Here is a 17,723-nt window from a genome sequence, read left to right as displayed (position 1 = left end):
GCGGGAGCGCGCGCCGCCCGCGGCTCGCCCGGGCCACCCGCCCAGAAAACAAAGTATCAACCGGACCGCACACGAGCCCCGCAGTCCGGCCCCGCGCGACTACCCCGCCGCGGTAATGCAATGCTTGGCAGGGAGCGGCCTCATGGCGACGGCGAGGACAAAATGGCGACCTGAACTTTACGACTAGGCCCCGGCCGCGACCGAGGAAACCGCTCAAAGAAACTGCACGCAATGCCACCGAGCCGCAGCCCGCCGAACTCGGGAAGAGGCAGGGAAGCAAAGCGGGCAAAATCAACAAGCTTACCTCTGACTTAGACATGACGGCAGTCGGAAGAGAGACGCACGATGCTTCCTCCGCGGCGTCCACCAGCAGAAAGAATGGAGCTACTGAACGTACTCAGCAGCCTACCTCGTCTTGCCTTTTACCCCGCCTCCGCGCTTACGGCATTGGTAGACTCCACCCCTGTCTAGCTCTCATTGGACCTTTGAAAGGGTGTACCCCTACCATTGGTCTGTGATGTGCGTACGCCCTTAGACGTCATCCGTTTGGGCGTTCCAAAAAGGCTCCGCCCCTTCGAGGCTATTGGTTCCCGAAGAATGTTAGCGTTGCCCAGTTTGATTGGCTACGTTACCAATCACTCATATTTGAATGTGCCCAGGGATTTAGACGCTTTTTTAATTCCCCTTACCCATATGTTACATGCAACGCTCTTTGCAAAAGGTGATTAGTACTATACGTTAGGGCAAGTAGTTTGTGACAAAACTTTTTTTGCCTTGACTGCCAACTGAGCGCATGTGTAGTAAAATGGCGAGTTTACGCAGGCGTATTAAGAAGTTCCGCCTGCCGCTAGGAACACGTGAAATGGCGGGCGAGAGAGGGCGGTGAAGCTACGGCGCCTGCGTGGTGGCGGGAGTTGTGCTCTGTTTTGCGCAGGCGTCATGGGCGGAGAAAGGGTCCGGTTCCAGGATTAGTTGCGCAGGCGCAGGGAAGGGTCCGTTTTGGCGGGCGGTTGGCGTTGCGCAGAAGGCGGCGGCAGCGGTGGCCTGTGGTGCGGCCTCACCACAGAGGAACAGGGCGGCCGTTAGTGTGAGTGATCGCTCTCGATCCCGGGTAAGTGTCAGAGAGTCTTGCTTACTCATACGAGGTCTTCAACCGGCCCCAGTTGGGCCCGTTATTGTGTGAAATGAATGGATCGCGGGGTGGGGTGGGGGGATAGTGAAGGGGCAGCGAAGGGTCGGGCCAACCAATAGAAGAACAGGGGGCGGGATGTTTTATCCCTGCAGGTTCTTTGGAGCTGTGCAGCCGAAGAGTTTGACTGGCGAGTGTGTAGGCCAATTGGGTCTGCCTCGAGCTGCCGAGTGATCGGCCCTTGGGCCATCGGAATGTGGGAGGCGGGTTTTCCCCTCCTGAGCAGCGTCTCACTGAGCCAATGAGCACGAAGCGCGCGGTAGGTTGGCCTCCGAGAGGCAGCGGTTTGACTCCAGTGGGGAGCGCGGGGTTCGGGCGGTTAAATAGGTGGACCACGTCCGGAGACTGTGTGGACAGGCTTTCCTGAAGAAGGGGGTCTTAGACTTGGAGTTGTTGGGGGAGGAGGGGCATTTAAGTGTTAGAACGAAAGGATCAGTCGGTGTATACTGTATGGGAGGCGTCCAAGAGAAATTTGCATCACTAGAATGCATATTTCCGTGAACAAATAGGTATGCTTGTAGGCCCACAGGAAAGGGTTTGGAATGCTGCACATGAAAGTGTGTACACGGATCGAGGCAGGTTGACCACTAATATTTAAATCTCTGCAGGGATAATAATTTGTCATTAAAAGTACGTAAAAAAAATAAGCTGGGCGTGGTGGCAGCGTCTGTAATCTCAGCGCCCTGGAGGCTGAGGCAGGAGGATCAATTCAAGTTCGAGGCCAGCCTGGGCTACAAAGTGAGTTCAAGGCCAGCCTGAACTGCATAGTGAAACCCTGTCTCAAAAATAAAAATAAAAATAAATTTAAAAATTAAATCAGTTGTGTGTTTCCAGTCATGTACTTATCCTTCCTTTTCTTTTCCATTATCATTTCTCTAGCGCATTTATCTTGGCCTCTTTCCCTGAGGAATCTTTTCTCCCATAAATATATCTTTCTTTGCACCATTAAAGATGTCCTCAGCCCTGTCTCTGTGGCTTCTTTGAAAATGTCTGCCTTTAGATAAAAAAGTTTTTTAAGGGTTTTTAGGTTTTTGGGACAGAAGACCCATCCATCATCTGGTTCACCATCCTTTTGATTACATTTCCTTCAAAGTGTATTTTATGTGTAGACTATCTTGTATTGGTAATGCCCATATGCTTATTCTAGGATCATTCAGAAAAATCTGTAATTTTTGTGTTGTTTCGAAACAGGGTCTCGCTATGTAGTTCGGGCTGGCCTTGAACTCAAGACGATCCTCCTGCCTCAGCCTCTCAAGTGCTGGGATTACAGGCAGGCACCACAACACCCAGCTAAATTTTTATTATGTCTTGGCTATATTAGAGTTTCTTTTTTTGTCTTTTTGAGACAGGGTCTTGCTGTGCAGTTCAGGCTGGCCTTGAGCTCACTTTGTAGCCCAGGCTGGTCTCAAACTGGCAACGATCCTCCTGCCTCAGCCTCCCAAGTGCTGGGATTACAGGCGTGCGCCACCACACCCGGCTTGTATTAGAGTTTCATTACTCTCTTGTTCACTGAATTATTTAGGACAGTCGGGTGTTTAAGTACTAACAAAATCAGCTACATGTCAAGTGTACTCATGATTAGAGGTTTTTCTGGTATTACACAGAAGAACTTATTTTAGTAGTTTACAATGAACAGTTTGCTAGTCTCACTGATACTTGAAAAAGGACAAGGCTGTATTTTATAACAAAGTAGTTATAAATCTGCATATAGGTATGCTGATAATGCATTTGCCCGAACTTCTAAAAGCTAATGTGATAATGGGCTAAGACTAGCCAAGATTTATATAAATTTGAAAGAAATCCCTCCCTCCACTCTTGAGAAAAAGGGAAGGGGAAAAATTCTTTTTGGAGAGAGTGATTTGGTACTAAAGGTTTATCCCAGGACCTTATACATGTTAGGTAAACAATGTACCACTACAGCCCTTTTGTTTTGAGTCAAGTTTTCCCCAGATTGCCTGGGTGGGTCTTCATGATTCTCCTGCCTTAGTCTCCTGAGTAGATAGGATTATAGGCATATGCCAAGATAATGGTGAAAAATACAATCTAAAGGGACAGTTGCGCTGGGTGTTGAGGCACACAGTACCAGCACTTGCCACAAGTTCCAGGTCAGCCGGAGGACATAGCAAGACCCTGTCTCCAAAAACAACACAAAACAAAAAATCCCCACGGGACAGTTGCTAGGGTGGATTATCCTCAGACTGTTTTCCTAATAGGAAAAGATGGGTAAAGTGTTCAGGAAGTGGCCTTTGGTAAATGGATCACTGATGTTTATCTCCAAGTACAGAATCAGTCATTGCCTTGTTGGGTAAATGCAAGACTTCAGTAAGGTTTTTAGCATTTCTTGCAATGTAGACGTGCGTTTAAGAACATTTTGTGTTTGGCATGCTAAAATAGTGAGAAATAGGCGTTGGTGACAGAGCTTAATGGTGGAGACCATGGTTAGTATGTAAGAGGCTCTGGGTTCACTTCTTAGCACCAAAAAAAGCACGTTTTTGAAGAAGGTGAACTTTGCCCAGTTTGGGTTACTTACAATTTAGTGAGACCCTATCTCAAAAGTTTATTAAAAAGGGCTGGGGATGTTGCTCAGAGTGAAGGCCCTATGTTCAAACTCCAGAACTGCCCCCCAAAAGTACTTTGTTTCTTAGGTTTTTTTGTTTGTTTGGGGTTTTTTTTTGGTCTTTTTGAGACAGGGTCTCGCTATGCAGTTCAGGCTGGCCTGGAGCTCACTTTGTAGACCAGGCTGGTCTCGAACTCACAGTGCTCCTCCTGCCTCAGCTTTTCAGAGTGCTGGGATTGCAGGCGTGCGCCACCATGCCCGGCTATTGCTTCTTATCTATTTACGTGGTTACCCTTTGTGAGATTCTTATGGATCATTGTCTCTCAAATGCTTTTGGCTTTGATTCTCAATAAGGAATACAGATTTTACACAGATGTTATACATTGAAACAATTTTATCAACGCACTCTGATATTTTTTTCATCTAAAGTATACTGTTTCATTTTGTTAAGAACCAGGTTAATTTCCACTAAACTCATCCTTCAGCTGTTTACAGACCCACAGTTTTTGTTTTGTTTGGGAGGAGGGCTGATCTGAAGAACAGGTAACCAAATCGTACCACTTTATTTTCTAAGTGGTTTCCCCCATCTCTGGCCCCAGCTGCTTGTATTATAAACGTATTGGTGGCCCCTTGTTTGGTGTTTTTACTAATGTGTTTTTGTTTTAAAAGCTTTAGAACTTGAAGTGAGCAGTCTTAGTTTGCCTTGCTGTGCAAGTGAAGTTGCCTGTTGATTATGAATTCTCTTCCAGTGCAATACTTAATAGGTGTGAGAAACACTTTGCTCTGGTAGGGAAATTTCAGTAACTTTTTATTGAAATTCTGAGAGTAGTATGTTGATTTTTTTTTTTTAAATTTTTTTAAATTTTTTTGTCTTTTTGAGACAGGGTCTCGCTATGCAGTTCAGACTGGCCTTGAGCTCACTTTGTAGCCCAGGCTGGTCTCCAACTCGCAATGATCCTCCTGTCTCAGCCTCCCAGAGCGCTGGGATTACAGGCCTGCACCACCATGCCTGGCTTTCCCAGAGTGCTGGGATTACAGGCGTGTACCACCATGCCTGGCTTGTGTTGAAAATCTTAACTAGGTTTATTTTTTGCTTTTGGAAAACCTGGTTTGATTGTTAACTTGTACCATTCTGTAATAACACAAAAAGGCCTTTATTATAAAAGTCAAAGCTCTTGTGTTTAGTGCTTAGAAGCCCACTATTTCAACCAAATTTGAAAGGATTATTTACAAAAAGAGAAAATAAAACATCTGGCCATTGCTTCTTATCTGTTTGTGTAGTTACCCTTTGTGAGATTCTTGTGGATCATTGTCTGTACGCCTGTAATCCCAGCACTCTGTAATCCCAGCACTCGGGAGACTGAGGCAGGAGGATTGCTATGAGTTCAAGGCCAGCCTGATCTGCATAGCGAGACCCTGCTTCAACAGGACAGAAAAACTAGTAAGTAGGAAGCTTCTACATGGTTAGTAGGTTAGCAGGGTGGTGGCAGGGGAAAGAGAGCAAACATCTGCAGTGCTTGGGTTTTATATGTCTAGGGAGACTCTGGAGGGGCTCCGAGCTTGTTTTGTTTTGTGACAGGGTCTTACTATATAGCCCAGGTGATCTTTAGCCTCCCAAATGCTGGGATTACAAGTGTGCGTCACCACACCCAGCATGTGTCAGAGCTCCTACCATACTTTATAAAAAGAGAAAAGTTGGGAATCCAGGGTACAGAGGTTTCTGAAGAAGAATAGTGAGTTTTTGTGTTGAGGACTGAACCCACCGTGACTTCCTACTTGTTAAACACACTTAACCCTGCGATACGTTCTCAGCCCCTCTTGTTTTTATGAAGTTTATGTAATAGCATGATTTCCATGTCTTATTGGAATCATCTGTTTAATATCTCTGCCTGATAGACTATTTCTTGTTTTTGTCCTTTTACTCGGTTTTTAAAATTTTCTTTTTTTTTGTTGTTTTTTTTCTGGTTCCGGGAATCGAACTCACGACCTTGTGCTTGCCAGGCAGGCGCTGTGCCGCTGAGCTAAATCCCCAGCCCCACAGAGGATTATTTTAACAATCTTTGTACTCAGGAAAAAGTCCAGGTTATCCTGAGAAAAGTTGGCTGATGTAGAGTCCTAGACACAGCTATGTTGGATTTCTGTTGATGAGGAAAATGAAACCCAAGGAAACCAAAACCTAAGGCTAGCTGGGCATGGTGGCACACGCCTGTAATCCCAGCACTCAGGAGGCTGAGGCAGGAGGATCGTTGTGAGTTTGAGACCAGCCTGGGCTACAATGTGAGCTCAAGGCCAGCCTGAACCATATAGTGAGACCCTGTCTCAAAAAGACCAAAAAAAGAAAAAAAAAAAAAAATTAAGGCTAAAAAGGCAGATATGCACAAAATGGCTGTTTACCCATGCCCTGTTCTGCTTCTATAATGCTGCTTGCACACCCTGCTTAGATATCCTATATAAGGAGATGAAAAGAAACGCTTGGGGCTCGAACTTCAGGGCGCCAAGCTCCTCTGGGCCCACTGGCGTAATAAAGCCAGTTCCCTCCGCTCTTTTGAGTGCAGCTCGGTTCTTTTCCGTACCTGATCTGCCATAACATTTGGTTCCGTGGCTGGGAAACTGACCATACTGGCCCATTGTGCCATTGGTCCAAAGTTGGGATTGGCTGATGAGTGCCTTTCTCGAGGGAACAGGACAGTGCACCTCCTGCCCCCTCTTGGAGACCTCCTTCATCAGGAGAGGGTAATTGTTGGTTGCACCAACTTCTCCTAACCAGACTCAGTGCATCTTTGGGACAAGGTAAGGCCCTGGGGCTTGCCCAAGTCAGGCCTTTCCACAAACAGAAGGGGAATGTGATCACCACCCAGAGTCTCAAGCCAGAGACCTCAGTCAGGGGTCTCCCATAAGGAGAGAAGGAATGTCTTAATCTCTGCATGAGCGTGTGAGTGTGTGAACTTATTTGTGGCTCCACTACATAAGCTGTGGAGTCCAGGTGGTCCCTAACCTGCACCTCTGTGGTGATGTCATAAGGCATAACTGTGGTTCATCCCCTGCAATAGGGGATTGACCAGGCTCAGGTTTGTGTGGGTACACCTTAGCCAAGATATGCTTAAGTTCCTGCAAGGGACACAGCCAGGCGAGGATCTCAGTCGTCCCATTTGAGGACTCCTATCCTTTGTTGTGCCACTGTACATGGGAAAAACACACCTTAGGGTATAAGGTTTAGACAGGCTAAACCCACTGCCCTAGATTGCATGCTCAAAAACTTCTAAAAGAGATTTAATGGAGATTAAGGTATTAAATTGATACCCAATAAATTAAGAACCCTTTGTGAGGTAGACTGGTCCCAAGTTGAAGTTAGATGGCCTCCCCAAGGCACGTTGGATGGCCACATAGTGCATGCAGTCTGGAAAGTTGTCACGGATAGTCAGGGCCAGTTTCCATATATTGACTTCCATATATTGGTCCAATTCTGCATGATTGGAAAGGGGCAAAACAAGGTCTTTGTCACCCAAGCTTTGAGTCAAACCCAAAAGTTTAGAGGAAACTGATTGACTAGGGTATATCAGGAGTCCTTGACCCCACCATATTTTCCCTTGCTACCAAGCCTTCCTGACAGTCTTCCTCTGTTGGACCCAGCACCCTCTCCTGATTGGCCTGATCCACCCAGTCATTGAAGAACTTGGCCAAGTTCAATGAATGTCTCACCTGAAGGCTCTGTTTGGTGCAGCTGCCTACTCTCGAGATGCCCACTCTCGAGATGCCCCTCCATGAAGCCTGGGGACCAGCACACGTGAGGGATGACAGCTGAGCAGCCTGGCCAGGCCATGTGTCATTACCAGCCCTTCAGCACCATTGACCTAAACTGGAAACACCACATCCCAACTTGTTCAATAAAGCTTCAGGCACTCATCAGTCTCATGGAATCCATGTCCCAGACTCACCAGCCCGCCTGGGACGACTGCCGCCAGCTGCCCCTCACCCTGTTCAATATTGAAGAAAGGTGCAGGGTTCTGACTGAGGCAAGAAAATGGCTCCAGGGTCAGGTTGTGGCTGGAGGTGAGAGAGGCAGCCCCCCACATCAAGAGCCTCCCTCCTACGGTACTGGGAGGCAGTCCTCAGGGAATCCAGGAAAGGACCAAGAAGCCCACCAATATGTCAAAGGTTGCCTCAGTAGCACAGAAATTGGAGGAATAGCCAGGAGACTTACGAGTGGCTCTGTGAGGCATTCCATATCTTCAACCCCGAGGCCCCCAAAGGCCAACGAATTATCAATGCGACCATCCCAAAGCCCAACAACAGGAAGAAACTTGGGGAATTTTCAGGGGCAGCAGATGCTGTCGTATCTGGATCCCTGGGTTCTCTGAGGAGGCCAAGCCACTGTATACCACAGTGTTTGGTGCACAAGTTTGATGTTGATTACTTACGATGGTGCAGAGGGACAACAGCTGGGGGGACATAGAAATAGTGACCCAGTAATGTCTCACTCTGATTGGACCAGAGGAAAAACCTTGAATGAGGGGAGCCAATAAGAGGAGTCTTTGAAAGAAATCAGAAAGCTGCTTGCCCATGCCCCAGCTTTAGGACTACCCAATATAAGTGGAAAATTTAACCTTTCTGTCTGTGAGAGAAAACATAGTGCTCAGTGTCTTGACCCAGACGGTCAGACCCTGGCAGAGACTGGTGGCCTACTTATCTAAGCAGTTAGACGTTGTGGCAGGGTGGCCTTTCCTGCCTTTCAACCTTGGCAGTGAAGGTCATCTCCATTAAAGAAGCCAGCAAGTTATCCTTGGGACATACCATTCAAGTAAAGTTTTCCCACTTACTCATGTGCTTGATGAATAACCAGGGACACAAATGGCTCTCCAGAGCCAGAAGGACCCAATACAAGGGCTGCTCTGTGAAAATCCTCATATCACTCTGGAGACCTAAACCCGGCTACCTTCCTGCTGACTGCAGACGGGCCGCCAGACCATGACTTTGAAGAAATGATTGACGAGATGTTCACCAGTTGGCCAGACCTCAGTGATGTACCTGAACCCAGACCAGGTGCAAAGCTGTTGATAGACGGCAGCAGTTTTGTTCAGAATGGAGAACATCTGGCTGTGTACGCGGTCAGTACCCACCAACCGGGTCATTGAGGCCCATCCCCTCCCAAAGGGGTGGTTAGCTCAGAGAGCTGAGCTCTAGGCCCTGAAGTGGGGAAAAAGATGATCAACATAGGCACTGACTCCAAATATGCATTTGCTACAGTCAACGTCCATGGAGCCATATATAAGGAGAGAGGACCACTGACTGGTCCTGGGAGAAAGAAAAAAGAGATGAGCTACTCCAACTCCTGGAACTGGCTGCCTGGGAACTTAAGAAGGCAGCCATCATACGCTGTTGTGGGCACCAAAAAGGAAAAGACTATTACGATAGGAAATCAAATGGCAGACTGGTCAGATAAACCAGTCCCAACCCAAGAACCTCCCAAAATACTTATGGCCCACACACTCCCTGAGGAACCAGGGATTCTCCAGAGGAAGACCATTAGGCCCAGAGGGAATCCTGTAAAACTCGAGGATGGTGGTATCTGCCCACCGAGAGACCTTTTGTGCCCCAGAGGTTGGCTTTCCCTCTGGTCCAACAATATCACAGACTGACCCATTTGAGAAAGACAGCTTTGGAGACATTACTGGGTTGATACTTCTATGTCTGCCAGCTGTTGTCCTTCTGCACCACCATAAGTCATAAACATCAAACTTGTGCACCAAACAGCCAGCTCTGGGGATCCAGCACATGAGGGCCTCCTCTTTTGAAGACCCAGAGAAAGACTTGACAGAGATAAAGCCATGCTGCAGCTGTAAATACCTGCTGGTCCTCATCTGTATGTACTCTTGCTGGGTGGAGGCCATCCCCACACGGATGGAAGGAGCCTGAGAAGTGGCCAAGGTATTGCTTTGGGAAATCATTCCCCCATGTGGGCTGCCCCTCACTATCAGGAGTGACAATGGAACGGCCTTTGAGGCAGAAATAACAGGCTCTCATGAATCTGAAGACTAGGTGGAATCTCCACACAGCCTATAGACCTCAGGAAAAGTAGAGCGCATGAATCACACCCTAAAAACTACTCTGACAAAGTTCTGTCAAGAAACCCACTTCCCCTGGGTTGATGTGTTTGCCCCTGGCCCTACTATGGCCAGATGTACACTGGGGTCATCTGGCTACTCGCCTAGGGGATCCTGTTGGGAGGCCTCCTCCCATAATTATAGTCCTTAAAGAAGATGTGGGATAGCTAGGACAATCAAATGTGACTGCTGAGATACAGGCTCTGGGGAAAGTGTTCTCGCATATCAATAAGGTTGATCCCAAGAGAATCCGAATCCTGTCAGGTAACCATGCCCACTCATTCCTGCCAAGGGACTCAGTCTGGATCAGAGATTGGAAGAAAGAACCCCTTTGACCTGTGTGGGCAGGGTCTTATACCTCTGTGCCTGTCACCCCAACTGCTGTTAAGACCAGTGCAGGTATCATCTTTTGTGTACACCACTCGAACTGAGGACCTCCTGGCCAGCTGAATCGTGTATCCTGATCCACGCAATCCCCTGAAGATCTGGCTCCAGGGGAGACTGCCTGCCCAAGACATAACCTGTCCAAGATGGGCCAACGCTTTAGACTCCAGCCCCTAGTTGAACTGATCCCGTGCCTCTCCAAACCTGGACTAACTGGAACTACTTCACCTTAAAGGCCCTAGACCCTCAGGCCATATCATGAGGCCCTGGTTGCTGGGAGACAGTGGCCTCTCGACCTGTGACACCTCCCCCTCCCCCCCGCCGCCCCACGGCCTTGCATCATTGGTGGACAGCAGGATACTGGGTTCAGCTCCTACAACTATGTGCTGTCCTCTTGCTGCCAGACAGGCACCCTATGCCAATATTCTGGTAACTTGCCCCAAGGGTACACTCCAGTGGTCTGGACAGATCATACGCCAGGGGTCAGCTTGCTATAACCAACATGGAAAGACCACATGTTGGACCTGCCTGACTCCTGTAGGCATGTCTGATGGGGGAGGAGCCCAGGACAGGGCATTCCACAAACAGGTAAAAGTACAAAACAAGTAATAAACCTGGTTCAGGAGTAGAAGCAGCCATACTGGGATATAGATCTGTCCAGCCTCTACCCGCTGACCCAGTTCACTGACCCCACTGCTCAGATCTTTCGGCTCCTGAACACCACATTTAGTCTGCACAGTACAGGGGGCAATGGGTCTCAATTCTGCTGGTTGTGTCTGCCACTTCATAAAAAAGCCTATGTGGATACCTCAGTCCCAGCCAATTGGTGCTTCCCCAAGAGTCCCTCAAAGCAAAACACAAGCACAGTGATGGGGCCCATGGCACTTGGCATTCTCCTTGACTCCTCAGGAACTAACTTAAGGTATCTTCAGAGCCCCCAGTCTGGGCCAAAAAATGAGTCCCTGTTCAGTCTGCTCCTAGAACCAGACTTTGCCCAGTAGCGAAACCCAGTGCAGCACCCCCTGGTGTGTTTTACTTGTGTGGAGATACCGCTCTCTGCTGCTTACAGATAAACTGGACTGACACGTGTCCAGGTTTTCCTCACTCCTGAGGTCTCAATTTACACAGATCATGAGATAGAAATAGCCCTGTGCCCTGGCAGCAGCCCATGAGAAGAAAAGCCCTACTGGCCTTGGTTCTAATCAGCTGGGGAGTAGCTGCAGGGGACAAGATTGGGAGGAGCCAGGACATCAGTAGGGTTATATCATAAACTGTCTCAGGAACTAAACGATGATACGAAGCAAGTGGCCCACTCACCAGTCTCCCTGCACCATCAGATTAATTTGCTGACAGCCGTGACTACAATGCAGGCATGTCTTAGACATTCTTACTGTAGAAAAGGGTTGTACATACGCATTTTGGGGAGAGGAATGTTGTTAGTATGTCAGGCAGTCAGGAGTAGCCACCATGAAGGTCAGAGAATTGATGGACAGGATCCGTTGGAGAACAATTAAAACAGGATTGGGCGGGGCTGGGGATTTAGCTCAGGGGGCTGGGGATTTAGCTCAGCGGCAAAAGTTCCTGCCTGGCAAGAGCAAGGTCGTGAGTTCGGTTCCCGGTACTGGAGAAAAACAAACAAAAAAAAACCAAACAGGATTGGGCTGGGTGTGGTGGCGCATACCTGTAATCCCAGCACTCCAGGAGGCTGAGGCAGGAAGATCATTGTGAGTTGGAGGCCAGCCTGGGCTACAAAGTGAGCTCAAGGCCAGCCTGAACTGCATAGCGAGACCCTGTCTCAAAAAGATAAAAAAAAATATAAAGTAAAGTAGGGTTGGAACTGGAGCCCAGACCAATGGACACCATGGCTTTTGCCGCTGTTGGGGACCCTGTTGACTTGTTGCTTGCAAAAATGGGGCCCTGCCTTCTGGGCACCTTGATGAGATTCACAGCAATCAGTCACCAGTGGAGTCACTGCCTGAGTCCTGGCTCTACAGGTATAGGCCCCTAGGAGATGATGATGCTCTATTGGGTTATACAGAGCATCAAAGGGGAAAAATGATGAGGAAAACGAAACCTAAGGCTAAAATGGCTGATATGGGAGCCGGACGTGGTGGCGCACACCTGTAATCCCAGCACTTAGGAGGCTGAGGCAGGAGGATCATTGCGAGTTCAAGACCAACCAGGGCTACAAAGTGGGTTCAAGGCCAGCCTGGACTGCATAGCGAGACCCTGTCTCAAAAAGACTGGGAAAAAAAAAAACTGAAAAACAAAAAACAGATATGCACAAAATGGCTATTTAACCATGCCCTGTTCTGCTTCTGTAGTGCTGCTTGCCCATCCCGCTCGGCCCACTCGGGATTCCTGTGTAAGGAGATGAAATGCTTGGGGCTCAGACTTGGGGGCGCCACGCTCCTCTGGGCTCACTGGGATAATAAAGCTGGTTCCCTCTACTCTGAGTACAGCTCAGTTCTTTTCAGTACCTGATCCGCCGTCACACTGTAAGCCACTTGAAGCCACATATTCATTTCTGATGACAACTTTACACTTGTGCTGGCAGAACACCCACAGTGACAACTGCTGCCTATGTTTAGTCTGTCCAGGAGCTCAACCAGCTATTTTTTTTTTTTTGTTTGGTGGAAAAACGTACACTGTTCTTGTTAGCAGCTATGTAAATACTAGGCCTTTCTGAGTGTGTCTTCTCAGGTCTGCCAGTTTATTTTCAGTCAAATCATAGCCTGCAGTTGCCTCAATTTACCTTTTGACACGAGGGATTAAAGCCTTAGGCACCATTCTTTGTAAGTCAGTAAGTAGTACTATGTATTTCCAATTTATGATTGTTTTAGAGAGTGCTAGAAATTGAACTCAAGGCCTCAAGCATATAAGTCACGTTTGTAACCACCTAGGTACCCCTGCTCCCAGTGTTTTGTGTGTGTGGTTTTTTCTTTCTTTTTTTTAAAATTAGAACTGAGGATTGACCACAAGGTTTTAACACAGAGCTACATATATTCTGGCTCTTTTTATTTTTGCAGCCCTGGGGATTGAATCCGAGGCCTTTACACTGAGCTGCATCCCCAGTCCTTTTTATTTCTCATTTTAACACAGACTATCCCTAAGTACTGAGCTGCCCAGGCTGGGCTTGAATTTATAACAATCCACCACAGATGTGCTCGTTTGTGTTTGAGAAAGGATCTCCTTATGCAATTGAGACTGGCCTTGAGTACACTATGTAGGCCAGGGTGGCCTCCAATTCATGGGATCCTCCTGCCTAAACCTCCCAAATGCTAGGATTATGGGTGTACCCCACCACACCCGGCTGATTTGCTAATTTAAAACAGTAGGCATTAGGTTGGGCATATGATCCCAGCACTTGGGAGACTGAGGCAGGAGAATCACAAGTTTGAGCCCAGCTTGGGCTATTAATGAGTACAAGGCCAGCCTGAACTACAAAGTGACACCCAGTCTCAAAAAACAAAACAAGAATTACTGGGTGTGGTGGCGCACACCTATAATCCCAGCACTCAAGAGACTGAGGCAGGAGGATTGTTGCAAGTTCGAGACCAGCCTAGGCTACAAAGTGAACTCAAGTCCAGCCTGAACTGCATAGTGAGACCCTGTCTCAAAAGAAAAAAAAAGCAGCCTGAGCTACATACCAAAACCTTGCCTCAAAAACAAAATTTGACACAACAGAATTTTATCTCAGCATTCTAGAGGCCAAAAGACTGTAATCAGGTGTTGAGTGTTGAGTCCCTATGAAGGTGTGTTGAGTCCCTGTGAAGGGTCCTTTCCTCTTTCAGCTTCTGATGTTGGTCAACATTCTTTTTGTTGCTTTTTTTATTTTCTTTCAGTCAACTAGGGATTAGAACCAAGGCCTTCACATTGAGCTGTATCCGCAACCCTTTTTTAAAAAGTTTGAGACAGAGTTTTGCCAAGTTGCCCAGGCTGAGCTCAAATTTCAGATCCTCCTTACTTAGCTTCCCATTTCGCTGAGATTATAGGTGTGCACTGTCACACCAGCTAATTTCTTCATCTTGATGTGGAAAGACTCGGATAGTTTGATAGTTAAGGGGGTTGGTTTTTGGAGACAGGGTCTTGCGCACTATGTTATTCCGGCAGGCCTTGAACTTGTGGCATCCTCCTACCTCAGCCTTCCAAGTGCTGGGATTACAGCCATGTGCCGCCACACCCAGCAATAGTTAATAACTTTTGAGACTAAAATTTATGAAGTGCCTCTTAAGTCATTTTGAAGTGCTTTTTTATACCAATAATTATAGTAAATGCAAATTAAGAGCTTATTCTAACATTTGGGCCAGTGGAAAACGAGAACATGACATCCCACCCTGTGGTGTTCTTGCCTAGGACTTGAGACAGAGGACCGCATTGATCGTCAGTGCTCAGAGTATGAACACAGGATAACAAACTGTTCACTTTTCAAAGGAAACACTTTCTGAGCCGGGCGTAATGGACCAGCTGGCCCATTTTCACCCTATTCCTCACAAAGTTGAAAGCCATATAGTCTGAATTTCCTTTGCCAGTAATAGTAAGTCATCGGAATTAACCATGGACAGATTTTTTTCCCCAAAACTAGGTCATGGACAGAATCAAAATTTTCTTTATACACTTTTAAGCTTCACATTTCCTGAGTACCCGTGTAACGTGCTTCATTGCTAGAAAGGGTGCTAGAACGCAGGAGATCGAGATGGTGTATTCGAAAGGGCTGTTTCAGGATCAAGTATTATAAAACCAATTTCTTCCATGGAGTGGAGGAACCAAATTGCGTTTAAATGTTTTTCTGATTATAATCTACATTTCGTAGAATAAAGCAAGCTTGTGTCTGAGCCAGCAGGTATAATTATGTTGGAATAAAATGCCCTGTACTAAAAGAGGTTAACAAGTTGGGAAATCTAAAGTTTGGTTTCTGAGACAAATCCTGGAACTCTGTGTACTTTGTTTCTCAGCCCTAAATCAGTAAGACTCACCTCACAGAGTTGTGGAGGATAATATACTGCTAATTTGTTCAGTATTTTACAACGATAAATTATGTGTAAAGATCTGATAAAATAGACATACTTCATTTATATGACTAGTTGGAGACACCCATAGATAAAACTTAAATAATTTAGAAAATTCACTGAAGTCATTTTTTAACTTCCTCTATTATCTTTGTGTGTGTGTGTGTGTGTGTGTGTGTTTTGTTGTTGTTTTGTTTTTTTTCCGGTATTTGGAATTGAACTCACGACCTTGCACTTGCCAGGCAGGCGCTGTGCCGTTGAGCTAAATCCCCAGCCCTCTCTTCCTCTATTATCAAACACTTACCTTTTGTTTCCTGTATGTTTTTCAAAGTGTTTTGGTTTTTTCTCTATAAGACCTAAGTGATAGGTAGGGCGCATAACAGCAGGTTAGCTAATAAAGCAATCAATTTGCCAAAAGGACATAACAATCCAGTGTTTATACAGCAAATCATAAAAGCTTCACAATACGTGCATGAAGTAGTAGACATCTGTATTATATTTGTGAATTTCAGTACCTAACTGATAAGACAAGTAGAAGAATCAGTGTGGTGGTGGATCCCCACTACTTGGGAGGCTGAGGATCCTAAGTTTAAGGCCAGCCTGGGCAATTTAGGGAGACCCTGTCTCAAAGGAAAAAAACAAAGCTGAGGATATGGCTCAGTCATAGATTGTTAAACAGCAGGTGCAAGGCCTTAGATTCAGTCCGCAGTACTTGGGGTAGGGTTTGGGAATCTTTAAGGAGATCCAAAAAAAAAAGAGATCCATGGGCATAGCTGAATGGCAGATGCTTGCCTGTCGTATGAGGGCTGTGGTTTGATCCCCAGTACCACCAGAAAAAATCAGGAAATAGAAGACTTGAACAGCACTATTACTGCACGGGCCCTGGCTTCAGTCCCCAGTACACAACACACAAAATACGTCAGTTTTCTGTGGGAAACATTGACTGGCAGGTGTATTCATGAAAGTAAAAAATGAAAAGGGAAAGGACAACACTTTGTGGTTTTTTTTTTTTAAAACAGGGTCTTGCTATGTAGTTCAGACTGGTCCTGAAGTCAGTATGTAGCCCTGGCCTTCACCTCATAGCAGTCTTCCTACCGCAGCCTCCCGAGTGCTGGGGTAACAGGTGTGTACCACCACATCCGGCTACCTTTTTTTGTCTTGTTTGGTTTGGTGGAGGCAAGGTCTCACTATGTATTCCAGGCTGGTCTCGAACTCTCAGTAAATCCTCCTGCCTCAGCGTCCCTAATGCTGGGATTATAGGTGTGTGCCATCCCCCTAGCCTAAGCAACTTTGTTGTAACAATCCTTGGGGAAGGTACTAACCAGCACCCATTTAACCAAAGAGCAGTTTAAAATCCTTAGCCCTTAAATTGAAGACTGGAGCAGACTGTACTCATGCAATGCTTGACCCTTGCTAGGCCCTTAATAAATACATAACCAACAAACCAATTTTAGAGCAAGGAACAGAAAGACTACATGAATCATCCCTTTGGCACAGGGTTTGAATTGGGAATGTAGTTGGAAACTGGACAAAAAGAAAAATTTTACTTGGCTTAAGGAACATGTCAGGATACTCATTTGAAGAGCTGGGTGGTCTGAGATTGGCCATCTCTTTAGCCATTTATCTGATGGTGGCCTTTTTTTGCATCTAACTATTAATATATCTGAAGTCTAGAGCACACTTTTATGATACTGTGGCATAGTAACTCACTTAAATGTCAATAGAGACACTTGCAGAGATCTGCAAGGTTCAATAACTTCTGGTGTGGGTTTGTTTCTCCTGTCATCACCTATTATGTATTCTTTTTACAGCTTTTAAATTGCCACAAAGCAAAATTGGTCAGGATCATAATAGATGGCCCAAGAGCTGCAAAGGATACCCTTGTATGAGATGGGAAAAATTCAATACTGGCCTGATTTTATTTATCTAAATTGTAGGCTGTGACTTCAATATAAGTCATGTTGCAAATACACCAAGGTGATGGCAAAGCAGAAAATTATGCCATCTGTTGAAGGGTCTTTTTTTTACCCTCTGAAGTTTTGCAGTCTCATATTTTTTACTCCAATTATATAAAAATTCCTTTCCTGTCAGCATGTATTAATCAGATTTTAGTGTGTTGATTTGAAGTGTAATATCTTAACAGCTGAAGATATTTTAGATATGTATGGCTTTGAGAATTGTTACATTGCTTATTTTTTATTTTTTTATTTTTTTTTTTTTTTGTACCAGGGATCGAACTCAGGACCTTGCATTTGCCAGGAAGGCACTGTGCCACTGAGCTATATCCCTGGCATTTTATTGGGGGTTTTTTGGTTTTGGTATTTTTGAGATGGGGCCTCACTATGGTAGCCCAGCCTGGCCTCAAACTCACAGTAGTCCATCTACCTCAGTCTCCTGAGTATTGGGATTACAAGTGTACACCACCATGCCTGGCAGTTGGTTTGTGGGTTTGTTTTTTTTTCTTTGATTTTTTTTTTTTTTTG

At 46.2% G+C, this 17,723-nt stretch overlaps 2 protein-coding genes across 6 annotated transcripts in view; one reads left to right on the top strand and one right to left on the bottom strand.

Annotated features, from left to right (window-relative positions):
- The window catches only part of Hnrnpa1 (heterogeneous nuclear ribonucleoprotein A1), a 6,712-nt gene extending 6,299 nt beyond the window's left edge, over positions 1-413 (bottom strand). For all 4 annotated transcript variants that reach the window (XM_005397210.2, XM_013520944.1, XM_005397209.1 and 1 more), the window contains exon 1: positions 305-413. In XM_005397210.2, the coding sequence (XP_005397267.1) occupies positions 305-319 (15 nt within the window). In that variant the 5' untranslated portion in view covers positions 320-413. The remainder of the gene's footprint in view (positions 1-304) is intronic.
- A 513-nt stretch (positions 414-926) lies between these two features.
- Positions 927-17,723, top strand: part of Cbx5 (chromobox homolog 5) — a 42,699-nt gene continuing 25,902 nt past the window's right edge. The window contains exons 1-2 of one of the 2 annotated variants that reach the window (XM_005397212.2): positions 927-1,111; positions 1,285-1,448. In XM_005397212.2, coding sequence (XP_005397269.1) covers positions 1,431-1,448 — 18 coding nt within the window. In that variant the 5' untranslated portion in view covers positions 927-1,111; positions 1,285-1,430. The remainder of the gene's footprint in view (positions 1,112-1,284; positions 1,449-17,723) is intronic. The other variant, XM_005397213.2, reaches the window with a different exon arrangement.

This window comes from Chinchilla lanigera, unplaced genomic scaffold (assembly GCF_000276665.1).
Source record: "Chinchilla lanigera isolate Chin_1 unplaced genomic scaffold, ChiLan1.0 scaffold00057, whole genome shotgun sequence".
Classification (NCBI taxonomy): Eukaryota; Metazoa; Chordata; class Mammalia; order Rodentia; family Chinchillidae; genus Chinchilla; species Chinchilla lanigera.
This window is presented reverse-complemented; position numbering and strand designations above follow the sequence as displayed.